Source organism: Zonotrichia leucophrys, chromosome 8 (genome assembly GCF_028769735.1).
Source record: "Zonotrichia leucophrys gambelii isolate GWCS_2022_RI chromosome 8, RI_Zleu_2.0, whole genome shotgun sequence".
NCBI lineage: Eukaryota > Metazoa > Chordata > Aves > Passeriformes > Passerellidae > Zonotrichia > Zonotrichia leucophrys.
In genome coordinates, this window is record NC_088178.1 from 11981482 (window position 1) to 11996950 (window position 15469).

Consider the following 15469-nt stretch of genomic DNA (forward strand, 5'->3'; position numbering starts at 1 on the left):
TGCGCCGCCGGGCACCGGGGCTGAGGGGGCGCGCCGGGGGCCGGGCCGGGGCTGCGGGGGCTGCCCGGGCTCGGGGCTGCGGCGCCCGCTAATGAAACACAGCACGCCCCAAACGTGAACGTTCCTCCGCTTCCGCGTCCCGCTTGCGATGCCGGCTGCTCCCGGTGCAGCTGTTGTGGCAGTGCTCGGCACGGGGCGGGGGCGGCGGAGCAGCGCGCTCGCCGTATGACAGCCAGAGCCGCCGGGACGCTCCGCCCGCTCAGGACCCTGGACTACAACCCGAAGCCTGCCGGGAGGAAGCGCGGGGACGCACCGCAGGAAGCGGGCACGGCGGCGCCGCCGTAGCGCTGCCGCGGTCCCGCACGGCCGCCCCTGAGTCACCGGAGCGGCTTGTGCGGGGCTGAGCGGCGGGGCTGGGCCGGTGCCTCCTCCGCCCTGCCCTGCCCTGCCCTGCCCTGCCGTGCTGCCGGTGACCCCTGGGAAGCACAGCCCGGCTGGAGGAAGCGGCGATAGCGGCGCCTGCGGAACGTGAGCGAAGCTGTGGGCGAGGGGCGACGAGCGGGGCGTGCGGTGCCGGGCGGTGCTGTGCCGTGCGGTGCCGTGCCGTGCCGTGCCGTGCTGTGCCTTGCTGCGCGGTGCCGGGCGGTGCTGCTGCCTGGCTGCGGGGTGCTGTCAAGAGGTGTTGCCCGCCAAGTGAGGGGACCCCGTTCGAGAACTGTTCTTCTTGGAACGAGGATTAAAATAGTGGTCGTTGATGTAGGGATTTTATTTTCGTCAATTTTGTCTTCTCTTTAGGTGGTATTGTATGATTTTTAAAAAGACATCAATCTGGCATTGAAATTTCATAACTTAATTGGCAAAACTTATCTGCATTTGCTTGTTGGAAAGTGCCGTGATGCTAATTTTAAAACACCTAAATAGACCTTTATTTTGAGAATATATAGTAATATCATCATTGCCTATCACTACACCTATTGTAAGCACTAGAAAGTATGGCAAGCAAAGTCTCATAAACAGCAAGCAGTATTTATATTATCATTTTAAGTATGCTTTTAAAGTTTAATTAATCATTACAATACACTGGTAAGTGTTGCAACTAGGTTGCAAACTGCTGAAAGAAGATCTGAGGTTCACTTCTTCAAAAGCACATTTGATGGGAATGTAGTGGGCCTCGTAAATGCTGTGTTGCCACTGCTGCTAATAATTTTTAGAAGTCAGGCATGATTGTTTGTTCCCTATAAAATGAAGCAACCAGAACAAGCAGTTGGCTTCTGGAAGTAGTTTCAGTGACCTCTTGTCACAAAGTAATAGTAAGATTTGATCTCAGATTTGGGGAGACCTGTATATGTGGACATATTCAGATTGGTGTACACACAAATAACAAATCTATAGTTTTAGGAAGCTAATTTATATAGTCCAAACAAATTACTCTTATGGAATTTCACAGAGGTTCAATTATTCAACAAATTCTTGTGCTCTAAGTTTTCATAGTACCATTCTTAAATTAAAATTAATGATTCTTTGGTTGTTTGGTGATTTTTAAAAGAAGAAAAATCTCTCCAATAACCTAGGAGCACAGCTTTCCTATATTGCTGTCCTGAGTCCTGTATATCCTTCTTTTATGTCCTTGCACTCATATTTTCCAAGCTGTCAAACCTCATGGGAAGACCAAAATGCTGTGTCTTAAACCTCTGATACAACTGGTAATCTTAGTGAGAATGTGAAGGGGATGACCCAGAAAATAAAATATTATTGAGATAAAATTTTATTTGCCTGGCTGTGGTAGCCAAATATTTTTAGTGGTGCCTGGTGAGCACAGGAACACCTGTCAGGTTCTGCAGACCTACTTGTGTCTGTCTCCACAGCTGAACTTAGGAGTGAAACACACAGACATTGCAGTGGCACAGAGCAGCAATTTTACAAGCAGAGAAACAGACTGTTCTTTTCTTTTTAACCATCTGGTGTAATGACTTCTTTCAGGAATGTTCTTTGAAAGGCAGAGATAATTATTCAACTGAGCATTAGGAAAAGGAATGGGATAATTGCCATGAATGCATCTATCAGTCAATAATTGGAGGACCTTTTGCTTGTAAAAGAATGCTGAGTAGCATGTGGATAACTGTTAATCTCCAGTTATAGAGTCCCTTTAATTTCCAGCAGATTCGAAGATCACAAACATCTGCCCTGTAAAAACAAGCTGGGAAAACAATCCTACGTGGCAACAATGAGGTAAGTTGTGAGGTGTTTTAGACTAAAATAATTTACATTCATATTTTCAAGCAGGTTATTTCCACTTTGGAAAGAAACGATTCAAAATTCTGTGGAAAGAAATAGATACACACAGATACTCTCTCAAAAATTGTACTTGTTTGGCTGCCCAGGATCACTGAATTTGATCAGAATTCCCTGCTGGAAACCTAGAAATTACTCACAGAGTAACATGAATAATATCCATACATGAGTAATGGTATTAAAATAACATGTATAGATGAGTTAGTAGCAAGCTTAGAATGCTCATCTTCTATTCAGTTTGCACTAATCTTGCAAGTAAAGAAGGAGAAAAGGAAAACTGTTTGAAGCGCAACAAAGACAAGTGCCAAACTCTGCACCTGGACAGACAGACTGGGGAACAAGAGGCTGGAGAGCAGTGCCATGGAAAGGGACATGGGAGTCCCGGTCAGTGGCAAGTTGGACATGAGCCAGCAGTGCCCTGGCAGCCAGGAGGGACATCCCTGTCCTGGGGCACCAGGGACAGCACAGCCAGCCAGGAAGGGAGGGATTGTCCTGCTGTGCGCTGATGCAGCCTCACCTCATGGTTGTTCTGTGCAGTTTTATAAGAACACAATATAAGAAGGATATAAAGCTGTTAGAGAGTGTCGAAAGAAGAGCTACAAAGATGGTGAAGGGCCTTGAGGGGAAACGGTCTGAGGAGTGGCTGAGGTCCCTTGCTCTGTTCAGCCTGGAGAAGGAGGGTCTGTGAGGGCTCCCAGCTGCCTACAGCTTCTGAACTAGGGGAAGTGGAGTGGCAAAGCACTGATCTCATGGCTCTGGTGACCAGTGACAGGACTTGAGGGAATGGCATGAAGCTGTGGCAGGGGATTTAGGCTGGGTAGTAGGAAATATCTAGCTATCTTAGCCAGAGGGTGGTTGGGCACTGGAACAGGCTCCCCAGGGAAATCATCCCAGCACCAAGCCTGATGTGTTTGGACAATGCCTTCAGGCACATGGTGGAATTTTGGGGCCTTTCCTGTGCAGAGCCAGGAGCTGGACTTCAATGATCCTCATGAGTCCCTTCCAACGCAGGATATCCTATCACTGTGTGAAGAACATTTGAGGGGCTGTCTTTCTAGAAGCTGCTTTTTAAGAGCTTCTGTTTAGTTCTAAGATCGCAATGATCCAGAAACCTCTGCCTTAAACTAAATCTACACTCACAGTTAGCTGATAGGTAACACCTTGCATCTGGCATTGCTATTTTCTCACAAGTTCTAGATGTATCAGTTCAGCTGTTGCTGAGGTTGTTCATTCCTGTATTACTCCATCTGGCATGTTTTTTTGCTCCACCTGTGTGTTATATAACCTTAGTGTGATCAGCATCACATTTTCTGTACTGATTACCATTACCAAACAGGTATACAAACTATTGATAAAATGTCCAGCAAATCAGTTATAAAAATTGTTCCTTCTGTGTGGTGCTTGAGCAACAGAAAAAGTGAGCATTTTATTTCCTCCTTCCTGTCAGAGCTTTTGAGAAGGCACCTCTCTCCTTTTTGCTTCCCAGTTAAGGTAGAGCTCCTACAGTGCTGAAAATTGAATCTCTGTACCAATTTGCTTTCTACTTTCAGCTGGATAGACTTGGTGAGGTATGTAAATGTTCAATCAAAAATTTAGTACTAGGAAAATAAGAAATAATGAACACTCTAAAGAGCTACTCTAGATTTATTTCACAAAACAATGAAATTCAAACTTAACCAAGAAGAGTGGAAAGCAAGTAAACACAGAAACTGGGTACCAGAAACACCTGTCTTGACAGCTGAAAGTAATTTGCCAAAGAGCTAAAGTTCTCCTTGTTTACTTATTTAAATGAAAATATACTTAATATTTTGGGAGTTTTGATCAAGAGAGAAAACTGTACATGGGTTTAATGACTTCCTTTCCTGTTCGTTGTTTTCAAGGTGGTTTCACTTGTGTAAGCTTCCAGGAAGAGTTATGGGAATCCGCCTGCTGCGCTTCACCTCTGTGGTGATCATCGTCCTGCTCCTTGTGGCAGGTGCTTTAACAGCTTTGCTTCCCACTATCAAAGATGACAAATTGCCCAACTCGAGAAGGGAACCCAAAACCCAGACTCAGTCTGCCCTGGATTCATTCACTCTTATTATGCAGACATACAATAGAACTGACTTACTGCTAAAGCTTTTAAATCATTATCAAGCAATCCCCCACCTACATAAAGTAATTGTGGTGTGGAACAACATTGGTGAGAAGACACCAGAGGAAATGTGGAATTCCTTGGGGCCTCATCCTGTCCCTGTTGTCTTTAAAGTTCAAACTGTAAATCGTATGAGAAACAGACTGCAGAATTTCCCTGACCTGGAAACAAAAGGTAATCAGCAGTTCATATCACTATTATTAATATTATTTCCATGCTTGAAATCTGAATGCTAATAGAGAGGTGGTTTTGTTATAGTGTGTAATAAATCAATGGATCTTGTGGACCACTTCATAGAATGTGGGTAGTATAGAAGAACCCTGTGTTATGACATCAGATGCACACCACCACCAGGCTGTCAGTGAAGAGTAAAGGAAAGAAAACAAGAATATCAAATGCATTTCAAGGTCTTTTGCAACAGTTCTCCATTTCCTTTGTGAGGCAGACATAGGTAGTTCAGCTGCTCTTCCTTCTGAGCCATAAACTGAAATTCAAAATGCATGTTATTTGTTGAGTGTCTGCACTAATCTGGACTTAAGTAATCTGGTAAAGACTTGATTTAGTCCATTCCTCTTAAGACTAAATTCTCAAGCATGTTCTGCTCTTCTGAGAAACTTCCCTCCCCAGCTGTCTGGCTTTCTATCTCAAATGGCACACCCTTTTATTTAAGAGTACCTTCTCCAGTCTCCTGGGTATTCATCTAAATATTCTTCCTAAGCTCTTTCTAGGACGTGTACAACAATAAATCCAGTTTGTTTCAAGTGGAAAAAAACCCAATATGTTGCATTACAGACCTGACCTTACTCATGATTAGTAAAGGTAATTGTATTTATTGCCCCCTTCCTATCATGCCTGCTAGTCCAAACACATGATTTCTAGGAAGACATTAGAAACTTCAACTTCCCAAGTGTTTTACTTACTGTAGTAAGATCTGTGCTAACTGCAAACTTTAAAAGTTTTAATGCATCTGCAGTTCAGATGTTCAGATCTAGGAATATCCTTCTTTTTCCACTTCCTGGTAGTCTTTTGTCTGAAACTTAAGTCAAAGAGTCTTCCTTCTGTAGTTAATAATACTGAATGTTGCCTGGGCAATTTAACTTGCTTATGTAGTGTATATGCTACAGAAAAGTATCTAACTCTATTCTACTTGTATCTTTACACAAGATTAGTAGAATTTTAAGTTGCTTTGCCTAACACTCCCAAGTTTTCTAACATGTATTTCTCCAGCTGTACTACGGATGGTCAAAGGTTGCTGAGTTTTGTAACAGCCTGGCAAATAATCTAGAACTTAGGTTTGCTTCCAGTTGCCACAAAGCTGTAACCTTGCTTCAGCTTTGAAATCTAATTATGTTTCACCAACCTACTTTCAAGGAATTGCAATACAGCGTAATAGTTGTAGAAATTTTATATTTCATTTGTCAAATGTTGTGCTGCATACTGTGCTCATGTGTTTAATCTTTTGATCAACTAAATGTTTTTCTCTCATTTTCCTCCTTCAGCTGTTTTAATGATGGATGATGACACACTAGTCAGTGCTCATGACCTTGCTTTTGCCTTTTCTGTTTGGCAGGTAATGTTTTGCATCTTGGCAGGCAGTATTTTTGAGCTGCACTTGAGATTAATGGTTTTAGTTGGAGCAATACTGTATCATACTGTTTTACCATTGTTTTTCTAGCTTGAGAGTTAGGAAGTTTTAGGAAGTTTGAAGTGTAGAATAGAAATTGCAAAGTTTCTAAAATTTGGTTTTTAGTAGTATCTGTAACTTTAAAATTTTAACTCTCATTTTACAAAACCATGAAGTTGCTAACTGCTGACTTTATTTAAATGCATAGTACTCTGTGTGTTTTGTTTTGCAAAACACGAGAAATTGGCTGTAGAGTTAATTTCTGTGCCAAATACACAGCTGCCAATTGTGGGTAGATGTTTTGTTGGCACTATGTGATGTGGAATGAGGCAGACTATCAGTTTTGTGGAACTGTATTTAATTGCAACATTTATGCAGATCAAAGGGACCATATGCCAACAATTTAATTCTTTCCTGGCAATAATGTTGTCCTCCTTTCATTTAAAAAATCCATAAATCTCTCTTACGAACGCACTTAAGTGAACCCCACACTGTGAAATGTGTTGAATTTCTTTTTCTCTTTCAGCAATTTCCAGAGCATATAGTGGGATTTGTTCCTAGAAAGCACATTTCCACTCCTTCAGGCGTCTACAGTTACGGCAGCTTTGAGCTGCAGAACCCTGGCTTTGGCAATGGAGATCAGTACTCCATGGTGCTCATCGGTGCAGCATTTTTTCACAGTGGCTATTTGGAAGACTTTCAGCAGCAGCCAGAAGCAGTTCACGCCTTAATAGATGAAACTCAAAACTGTGATGATATTGCCATGAATTTTCTGGTAGCCAAGCATACTGGAAAGCCTTCAGGAGTGTTTGTGAAGCCTGTTGACATAAGAAATTTAGAAAAGGACACTAACAGTGGCTATTCTGGAATGTGGCACCGAGCAGAGCATTTGTTACAGAGATCCTACTGTGTAAATAAACTCGTTAATATTTATGATGGCATGCCCTTAAAATATTCTAATATCATGATTTCTCAGTTTGGTTTTCCTAATTATGCCAATCACAAAAATAAGATGTAAGCCAATGAATTTAAGGTGTTAAATGTTAAACAATACTCAGTGAATTATACTGAGTACAAGGAGAGAAGAAGGTGTAATTACTGCATCTTGGCCATCCCTCTTTGTAGCCTCTGATTTTGTCTCCAGTAAGCTTTTTATGTATTTTCTTTCCTTTCTAACTAATTCACAAAGATAAGTTTTGAGAAAAATTAAAGAATATATAATCATGCTTAGCTGTGATAAAATCATCCTCTTTCCTTAAAACCTGAAAAGCTACTCTAATGAATGAGGTCAGTTCTTCAGAAACAAGCAGACAAAAATGCACTCCTATTCTTCAGATCTTAACATTTGGATTTTTTTTTCCCTTAAATATACCTATCCAGTGAAATGAGGTCTAGGCATATTTGTGACAGTTATATTTTGAGATGCTTCCTTGCCTTCCCACTCCTCAGCTGCTCCTACCCAGTTTCAGTGAAGCTGTAGAAGAGCTACAGTGAACTGCTGGCCAGGCTTCTGGCCTCCTGTACAAACCCTCCTGAAGTTTGTATATAAGCTGCTCGGTGTTCTGAGATGTTCTTGAAGCTGCTATGAAAGCCAGAAGAGTACCTCACCTTAATCTCAGATAGTCCTTAAACCATTGCCTACAATATCTGCTCCTGCTCAGTTAATGGAAAATGATCTCTGATGTGGCATTTTTTTCTATTATTGATTTGCCTGGAGTTGCTGAAACATTGCAAGCAGCTGAAAGGTAAATCCTAGAGGTTGGAAATATAAGAAACATGAATACATGAAATATGAAACTTATATACGCAGCCAGAAGAAGAGGATGGAATGTTACTTATTAATATTCCCTTAGTACTTAGTTTTATTTTTATATTTTGCATATATGTTGTTACAAACATGCACCCAGGAAAATCCTCAATTATTAAAAATTTTCTTATTTACAGTTCCTAGTAAGAGCAGGGTGTTCAACATTTATTACAGTGTACATTTTGTAATTTTACAGGTCTACTGGTTTTTTAGCTACTCTTTCAATGAGTATTTACTTTTTAGTTCCCTTTTTCCTCTGTTTTTGGTGGCTATGACAACAGAGTTAAAATGTACAATACAGGGGTAACGCATTATGAAAAAAAGTACTTTAAGGTACAGTGATATTTGACAGGAATGGACTATTATCAGTCTCTGAATGCCCTGACATTATTTCTGGAAAGAAACAGAGCTGCTGTTAATGGCTTTTGTTGAATTGGGACTCTGTAATTCTGGAAACCTTCAATTGCCATAGGGCAAACCTTTTCCAATGAAGTTGGAGGAGGATTGGGATTTTTTCTTTTTTTGTGTGTATGGAGGAGAGAATAAAAACAGTGATTTTCCTGGGTCACAGAATCAGATTTGGCATCCAAAGCAGATTTGGTTTCATCTGCATCAGCTTTTAATTGATTCTTCGAATCAGTTCAAAGGTAGCTGTGGGCAACCAGTCACAGCTAATACCTGGTACACAAATAGCATCTGCACAAATGGTATATAATTCTATCGTGTTTTGTAATAAGTTAGCTGAAAAAACAGTGAAAATATGACAAGTTCTTTACAGCAGGGTGTGAGTCTTTGGGGGAATGAAGGAATCTTTTGCCTTGTTCTATCAGTATTAAAGGATTTGATTTCTGTTCAGTGAAGTCTTCCTAGTACTTTTGTAAAATTTAAAAGGCAGAATCTTAACATGGCAATGTAAAGTCTGCTTAATTTTGTTGTAATAGTGAAAAGTAGTTTTTAATTATTGTGTTGTAGTGCTAAGTAGTATACAAACAGGTCTATGATCTTTCCAGAAATGCAAATTTCCATTATTTCTGTTCTGTGCAGTATCAGCTAGAGTTGTGAAGACTCACAGTCATTAACCTTATTTTTGAAATGTGAAATGAACTGTCAACTCAGCCAAACCTTAGTATTGGGCTCTTTGTTGGAGCAAGTGAGTTGTTTTGATTTCTTCTGTATCAGTGAAAGAATTAATAGAACAAGCTTTTAATGATAATGTTCCATTTAATTTGCTCCATTGTAAAATAAAATACAGAAATCAGACTTGTGATGTGTTTATTCTCAGATTATTGACCAAAATTCTTAGTGTTAAGATGTCTAAAGTAAGCTCACAGTTTGCATACTCAGGAGAAGCACCAAGATTTCTTTTTTTTTTTTTTTAAATGTGTACTTGTTGGCACATACATTCATTTAATTTAGGTAAGGCCTACTTATGAAGGAAGAAAAGGCATAAAGTAACCAACAGCCTTAATAATAAACTCTTAGCAAAGAAAATATAAAGCTAGGACTTAAGCTCCAGCCATAATTCACTTTACTTTGGAACCAAAAGGGGTTATTTGCTTATTTTTTAAAAGAGGATTTTTTATGCCTTGGTAGTTACAAAAATGTCTTAGGATTCTTTACTGAAGATACATTACCAAAAAGTTATACTTTAAACAAAATAATATGTATGTGATTATTTCTTTGAGAGGTTATCTGTGTCATTTGGTAGTATTTTGGAGTCTAAACAGAATCATCACCACCTCTGAATGTTCTGATGAAATTACAGTTAATGCAACACAGGATTTTAAACATGGTATCTAAAATATATTTTTTAAACATCTGTGATAAAAAAGGATATAGTGCTAAAATGCACAAAAAATTGCTTCTTTACAAAAAAATGCCACAAGATGTCACTGCAGCCTTGATATTTGATCTCAAATGTTAAAATGAGTACATAGTATTAATTACAATAACTAAGTTGTACTAGTTTAAAATATTCTTAAAGCTAGCATTTTACAAAGTGAAATTCATTAAATAATCATACTAATAGCCACAAATGAGAACTTTTCTACAATGAAAATTTCACTTTGCAGAAGACATATAAGCATTATACAAGAATGTGACAGCTGGGCTTCAGCATCTAGTAGTATTTACCTCCTAGATTCACCAGTTTAGCTGGATGGGTTTACATATCTGAGGCTTTATCACAAACTGTTTCTATAGATTCTGGACACTGGATAGTAGGCTGTAGACTGCTCTATCTTTCCTTCTGTTGCCCAAGAGTGTTGCTAAAGTTATTTCAAGTATGCTCATTCAAACTCCTCTTAAGCAGAGTACAGCACTGACTTAGAAATGTGTTACATTGAACTGTAGTGAAAGTCTGAGTAAAATGGGCATTAAAAAATTGCAGTTCTGGACAATATACCTTAATACCTCGTCTCTTACACAGGATACAGTAGCCCTCAGAAAATTGCTTGTAAATAAAAAAACACTAGTGAAATACTTGATTTGTTAAGTTACACACAAGTGAAAGTTGTAAAGAACAATCAAAAGAAAAATAAACACTCGTTTCCATGAAAAGGTACAACCCTCCAACAACCTTTTATTTAATTTGCTGCTACATAAGACTGCAGTCTCATTCTTGTGAACATCTTGTACGGAATAGTACTTACAACTGAAAATGAGCTTTTCTCGGGTTTCAGAATCGGGCACAAACAGGGTGAAATGTAGCGCATTAGTTTTGGAGCTTTTCCAAAAAAGTTGAAAAAAAGCAGTGCACAAAAATTAAGCAAAACCAAAGCTGCAGTGTCTTCGGTAGTCCTTCACCTTATTTGTAAAGCTTTAAAGATTATCCAGTGCTTATGACACTAGATTAAAACCTGAGGAGTCAGAAGCGTTTCACACTCATGTTTAGCATCATTAGCAGACACACCAGGATTAACTGTATGCACTGGTGGTTACAGTAGGTTATTTATAGTGTTAGGGAAAGCCGGTGATACAAATGTGAACCTCAGGGCTGCATTTGGCTTTTATTACAACATCTTTTAAAGGAGTGGATTTTTTTTGCTTGTTCGCGGGAAGAGTGACTTTTTTTTAACCCCCTTTTTTATCTCCTCGAGGAACCTCTTCGTTGCAACCTTTGCTTTAGTTGTAAAACTGAGACGGACAGTCTGCCCTGTTTGGCACCTACAATTCCTTCTAAAGGGGAGAGGCGGAAGAACGCGCGCAGAGCTCGAACCAGCGCCTCAGGAGAGCTCCGCGCCTCAGGCGTGCGCGGCCTCTCCCGCGGCCCGCAAGCGGCTCCCGGCACCGCCCGGGCGGGAAGCGGCGACTGCGGGGGGCCTGGGGCGGGGCGCTCCCCGGGGCGCCGCCAGCTCATTGGCTGTAGGAGTAACAGAGCGGCCTCTGATTGGTCAACCGACCTGTCTGTCACGACAAAGGGTGTCCCAGGTAGCGCCATGGGCGCTCCGCCGGCTCCTCCGCGCTTGAGGCGGCCCCGCCGCTCCGTCTGGCCCTGTCCGGAGCCCGCCCGCGCTGCTGAGGCAGCGCTCCGGCTCAGCCCCGCTCCAAGCTGTACGCGACACCCGCCCGGTGCCCGTGGGGCGCTCTGCCACGGGCCGCCCCCGGGCGGGGAAAAGCAGCCCCAGCGCAGCGGGGCGCGGCGGCGCTGCCTGGTTAGGCGGGGCGGAGGGCGGGGCGGTGCCGGGCTCAGGGCCGCTGCCTGCCGGAGCAGAAGCGCTGCCGGGCCGGGGAGCGGGGGGAGCGCGGGGGGCCGGTCACTCGCAGCGTCAGCCCTGGGCCGGGCGACACAAAGGCTCCGTAACGCGGTTGCCAGAGCGCCGCCGGTCGCCTGGTAACCGCCCGCTGCTGCTTTATCCGGGGGCGTCTCCTGGCTGGGGGCGGGGTGGAGCTGGAGTCTCTGCGGGCGCTTGCCCGTCGTGTCCCGGGGCTCTTCTCGGCTCCGCTCCCGCTCCTATGCGGGCTGCGGCCGCTGCGTTCGCAGCACCACCCTGGGCCCTCGCGGGCGGCCCCTCTGGCCGGTGGGTCGCGTCCCTCCGAGCGCGCCCCGGCCCCGCCGGCGCTGCTCCGGAGCGCCATGAGCTCGGAGCCGCCCCGCGCCTCGCTATTCCGGGCCCTCTTTAAGATGGAGCCGGCAGCAGCCGCCTCCGAAGTGCTGTTGGGAGCCTCGGAGTTCGTGAAAGGTGAGAGCGGGGCGGGAGCCGTTCCATCCCCTGCCCGCGGGGTCCCGGAGCCTCCCCCTGCGAGGAAACTCTCTGGCTTCTCTACCGCCCTCCCCCGGCTTTGCTGCCTGCCCGGCTCGGCCCCGGCCCCTTTGCCCGGCGGGTTTCGCGGGCTGCCCGCCCCGGCGCCGCTTTCCCCGCGCTCCGGGCGAGGCGCGGGGCCGGCACCTGTTGCTGCGCGCTGCTCGCGGGGCCGGAGCCGCTGCCCAGGGGCTCCCGGCAGGGCAGGGCCCGCGGGCAGAGCGCTCCGGGCGCTCCCGCCGCCGCTCACGCAGCAGAAAAAGGAGCGGCGGAGCCTCTTCCGCCCCTCGGTGACAGGCGTGCCCCGAGGCGGCGGCCGGCTGCCTTCGCTGACCGACGCTGAGCCTCTAATCTGTCTTTCAGATCGGCTGTACTTCGCTACTTTACGCACTAAACCGAAAAGTACCGTAAATACCCACTACTTCTGTACCGATGAGGAACTAGTCTATGAAAAGTAAGTGTTGTGGTTTGCATATTCAAAGTGATCACCTGAGAGTGTCCCCAACACACTTTGATGTATTCTATAGAATATTTTTGCCCCGTTGGGTTACTTGCATAGAATATGAGAATGAATTTAGTCCAAATGTATTTATTTATTAGCTCAAGCTAGTTTAACAAGGTGATGCTTAAAAAAAGACCCATGAAAACAATTGCAAGGCCAGTTAAAGGGCTTAAGTCGTGGCTGAGCTCAAAGAAGGATATCTGAGCCTTGTAAGATTTGTTTAAAACATGCAGATCTATTTGGACTAATCACACTTTATTGAATGGTGTCTTAAGTAGAAGACTTATTTGGCAGGAATAGATAAACAGTAGTTTGTTTTATATTTCCTGTAGTTTCCTGTATAGAGAGTATGAAGTTTACAGAACCATAAGAATGCAATGTTTAGATGTGCTCTTGAGGAGCATCTGCAACTTCTTTTATAACTCTGGTTTTGTTAGAGGATTTTGAGATAGCACGTTTGATGCCTTTTGCATCTTTAGAACAGCAGAAAAAATATTTTCTGTGTAGTAAAAAGTTCATGTTTGTAAGACACTGACTTCATATAGAAGGTAAAAAATAAAACTGATTATAGTTTTGAATACTACTTAAGGACACAAAAAACACCAAACAAATAAAGTAATCACTCTGTGCTGTGGCTGAAAAGTTGGTGCTTTGGACTGCATTTCCAGACCAACTGTTTCCTGTGTGATGATATATCCCTACCTGCTTGACACGGACTTGGCTGCAGCAGAAGTGAAACAAAAAGTGTGTTCCTATTTTAAGCATAACTTGCTTTCCAAATGATTTGAAGCAGTTGTGAGCATCAGCCATTGTTCCCTCCTTTCTCCAGTGGCCAGCACTGCTTCTGTGAAGATGTAAACCAATATTCCTTGGTTTTTAGCTTATTTTCTTTGCACAGCTTGTTGTTTCAGGGTATCTTTTCTGGACGTTTTCTTATCTTTAAGCTGTGTGTCTTCTACTGGAGTTCCCAATGGTTTATTCTGAAAACTGACTTTTGTAATGGACTGCTTGGGCTGGGAGTAAGTTCTTTAATGATCATTAAGGAATTTTGATTGAAAGGGACCTTTGGAGTATCCCAAGGGAAGGTTGACCTAATATTGAAAGCAGAACTCAACTGGGGAAGGTCCTGAGCAATTTGTGTGGTATGAAAGTGTTACATTTGCATTAGGAAGGGAAACTTGTATCTCTTCCAGACTTCAGTATTATGTTTTATTTCTTAATGTGCTTTTAGGAAGTGTGAAGGACTCTTGGGTGGCATTTGATCTTGTGGGTAAGAAGGGGGATTAGTTCTGTACTGTTAGTTACAGATGGCTGTACTAACCAAGGCCTGTAACTGAGGCATTAGTGTAAGGACAGTGTCATATTTAAAAAAAAAAAAAGTACTGAGAAATTTGAGAAGGTGTGGAGGAGAAAGTAATTTTCTTTAATATGTAAAGGAAATTCTGTAGGTATATTCCTTAAGTCAGTGTTAACGACCTATGAAGGTGTAACCTGACACCAGATATAATTACTGGGTAATGGAGGGAAGCAAAGTTTCCTTTATCTACTGGGGCACAACTAAAGACTTTGAACACATAACTCCTGGTGTATGTTCTGAATTGATGGTTCCTAATCTGTTTGGCCCATTTTCAAGTTGTTGTCCTATATCTGATACCATAAAGATATTCTCCCTTTTGTGCTCATAAAATGCTGAAATGTGATATGAAAATAAGTGACAGTTACCAGGTGGTACCAAGGAATTGTGTAATAATCTTTTACATATCATTGCCAAACTTTTCCCTGGTATTTGTATTGCAGCACCCATACCTATCAGTGTCTGCAATATTTGGTGTTGCCTGATCTTAATTTTTTTCTTTTTTTGCCCTCTCATATCTAAGGAGATTTATGTGCTCTCAGGGAAGTAAAAGCAAGTGTTGGTAGGGTTACCATGTTATGTATATTTTTAATGTCTTTCTGAATCTGGAGGGCTAGAGGTAAGTTGAGGAATAGAATGCAAGGCTCAGTTCTTGGGGAGGTGCTACTTTTACTGTAGCTTCCCTCATGTTATCAACAAGCTTGACATCAGTCCCTTGTGTTTCCCAGGCTGCACACAATGTAGAGGGCCTGACAGGGCTTGTCTGCAAGTGGTAGTGGAGTGTAACTTTAATACAACAGATCAGATGGTCTCCTCACTTCCTCAGAAAGGCAGTCTTCTTTGTGAGAAAGTGATTAGAAGTATTTGTTGCATGATAGCAAAGTAAATATTTGGAAGTGAGTTTCGAAATGCTGTAGCTCAGAACAGTGGTTTGCAGAATCTTCATGGAAATGGCCTCCTTGGGTGGTTCTTGTGGTCAGAATTCCACAGCCACTTATCCTTTTCAATCAAATGACTTGTTCAGAAAGTTCTCAGGAGGGGGATAGGAGATGTCTGCTCAGGCATGAAATCCTCAGCACCTGTGAGGTGTGTAAGTAATTACATTAATACAATTGTTTATTGATTTAACTTTGCTTAGATGCATCATTGTAATGACAAGATAAAGATACTTCATTGTACTTGGAAGTAAACTGCTTTTCTTTCAGCTCTCTCTCTGTTTAAATTGCTTTTCTTTGGGCTCTTATTCTGTTAGCTTGTTAGAGAATTTTATTTGGCTGACTTTACAGAGGTGTCAGTTTGCTTTGCTGAAGCAGTATCTGATCTGAAAACCTCATGAATATGTAGGGTTGGAGTTGCCTGATTACAGAGAGCCTGTTACTGGATCACATAGTACTTAAAAACTCACTATCTTGGTTCCTTTTTTTCCCCTGCTCTTGAAGAGACATAAGGAAGTAATTTTTATGTTATTACTATACCCCACTTATTAAACAAAGAGCTGTAGTGCTAGATCTGATG

At 42.7% G+C, this 15469-nt stretch overlaps 2 protein-coding genes across 7 annotated transcripts in view; both read left to right on the forward strand.

The window, feature by feature from the left end:
- Window positions 1–33: 33 nt before the first annotated feature.
- On the forward strand, window positions 34–9117 carry EXTL2 (exostosin like glycosyltransferase 2). 4 transcript variants are annotated; one of them, XR_010441264.1, is made up of 6 exons: window positions 34–528; window positions 2161–2229; window positions 4173–4600; window positions 5145–5245; window positions 5926–5996; window positions 6577–6623. XR_010441264.1 is itself a non-coding variant. In XM_064720345.1 (5 exons), the coding sequence occupies exons 2-5, from the start codon at window positions 2225–2227 to the stop codon at window positions 7066–7068; spliced, it is 996 nt and encodes a 331-aa protein (XP_064576415.1). In that variant the 5' UTR covers window positions 34–528; window positions 2158–2224; the 3' UTR covers window positions 7069–9117. The 4 variants fall into 4 exon arrangements, 3 of the variants coding, with proteins under 3 accessions (XP_064576415.1, XP_064576414.1, XP_064576416.1); XM_064720345.1 differs by lacking the exon at window positions 5145–5245 and having other exon boundaries at window positions 2158–2229; window positions 6577–9117; XM_064720344.1 differs by lacking the exon at window positions 5145–5245 and having other exon boundaries at window positions 6577–9117.
- Window positions 9118–11320: 2203 nt separating this feature from the next.
- CDC14A (cell division cycle 14A) overlaps window positions 11321–15469 on the forward strand; it is a 49406-nt gene continuing 45257 nt past the window's right edge. For 2 of the 3 annotated variants that reach the window (XM_064720032.1, XM_064720033.1), the window contains exons 1-2: window positions 11327–12038; window positions 12462–12552. In XM_064720032.1, coding sequence (XP_064576102.1) covers window positions 11933–12038; window positions 12462–12552 — 197 coding nt within the window. In that variant the 5' untranslated portion in view covers window positions 11327–11932. Of the gene's footprint in view, window positions 12039–12461; window positions 12553–15469 lie in introns of all 3 variants that reach the window. The other variant, XM_064720034.1, reaches the window with a different exon arrangement.

What these genes read in the sequence shown, in the direction of transcription:
- EXTL2 (XM_064720345.1), top strand. An exon ending in CCCTGACCTGGAAACAAAAG is followed by an intron (nt 4,601 to 5,925) that starts GTAATCAGCAGT and finishes TTCCTCCTTCAG; the next exon opens with CTGTTTTAATGATGGATGAT. An exon ending in TTGCCTTTTCTGTTTGGCAG is followed by an intron (nt 5,997 to 6,576) that starts GTAATGTTTTGC and finishes TTTCTCTTTCAG; the next exon opens with CAATTTCCAGAGCATATAGT.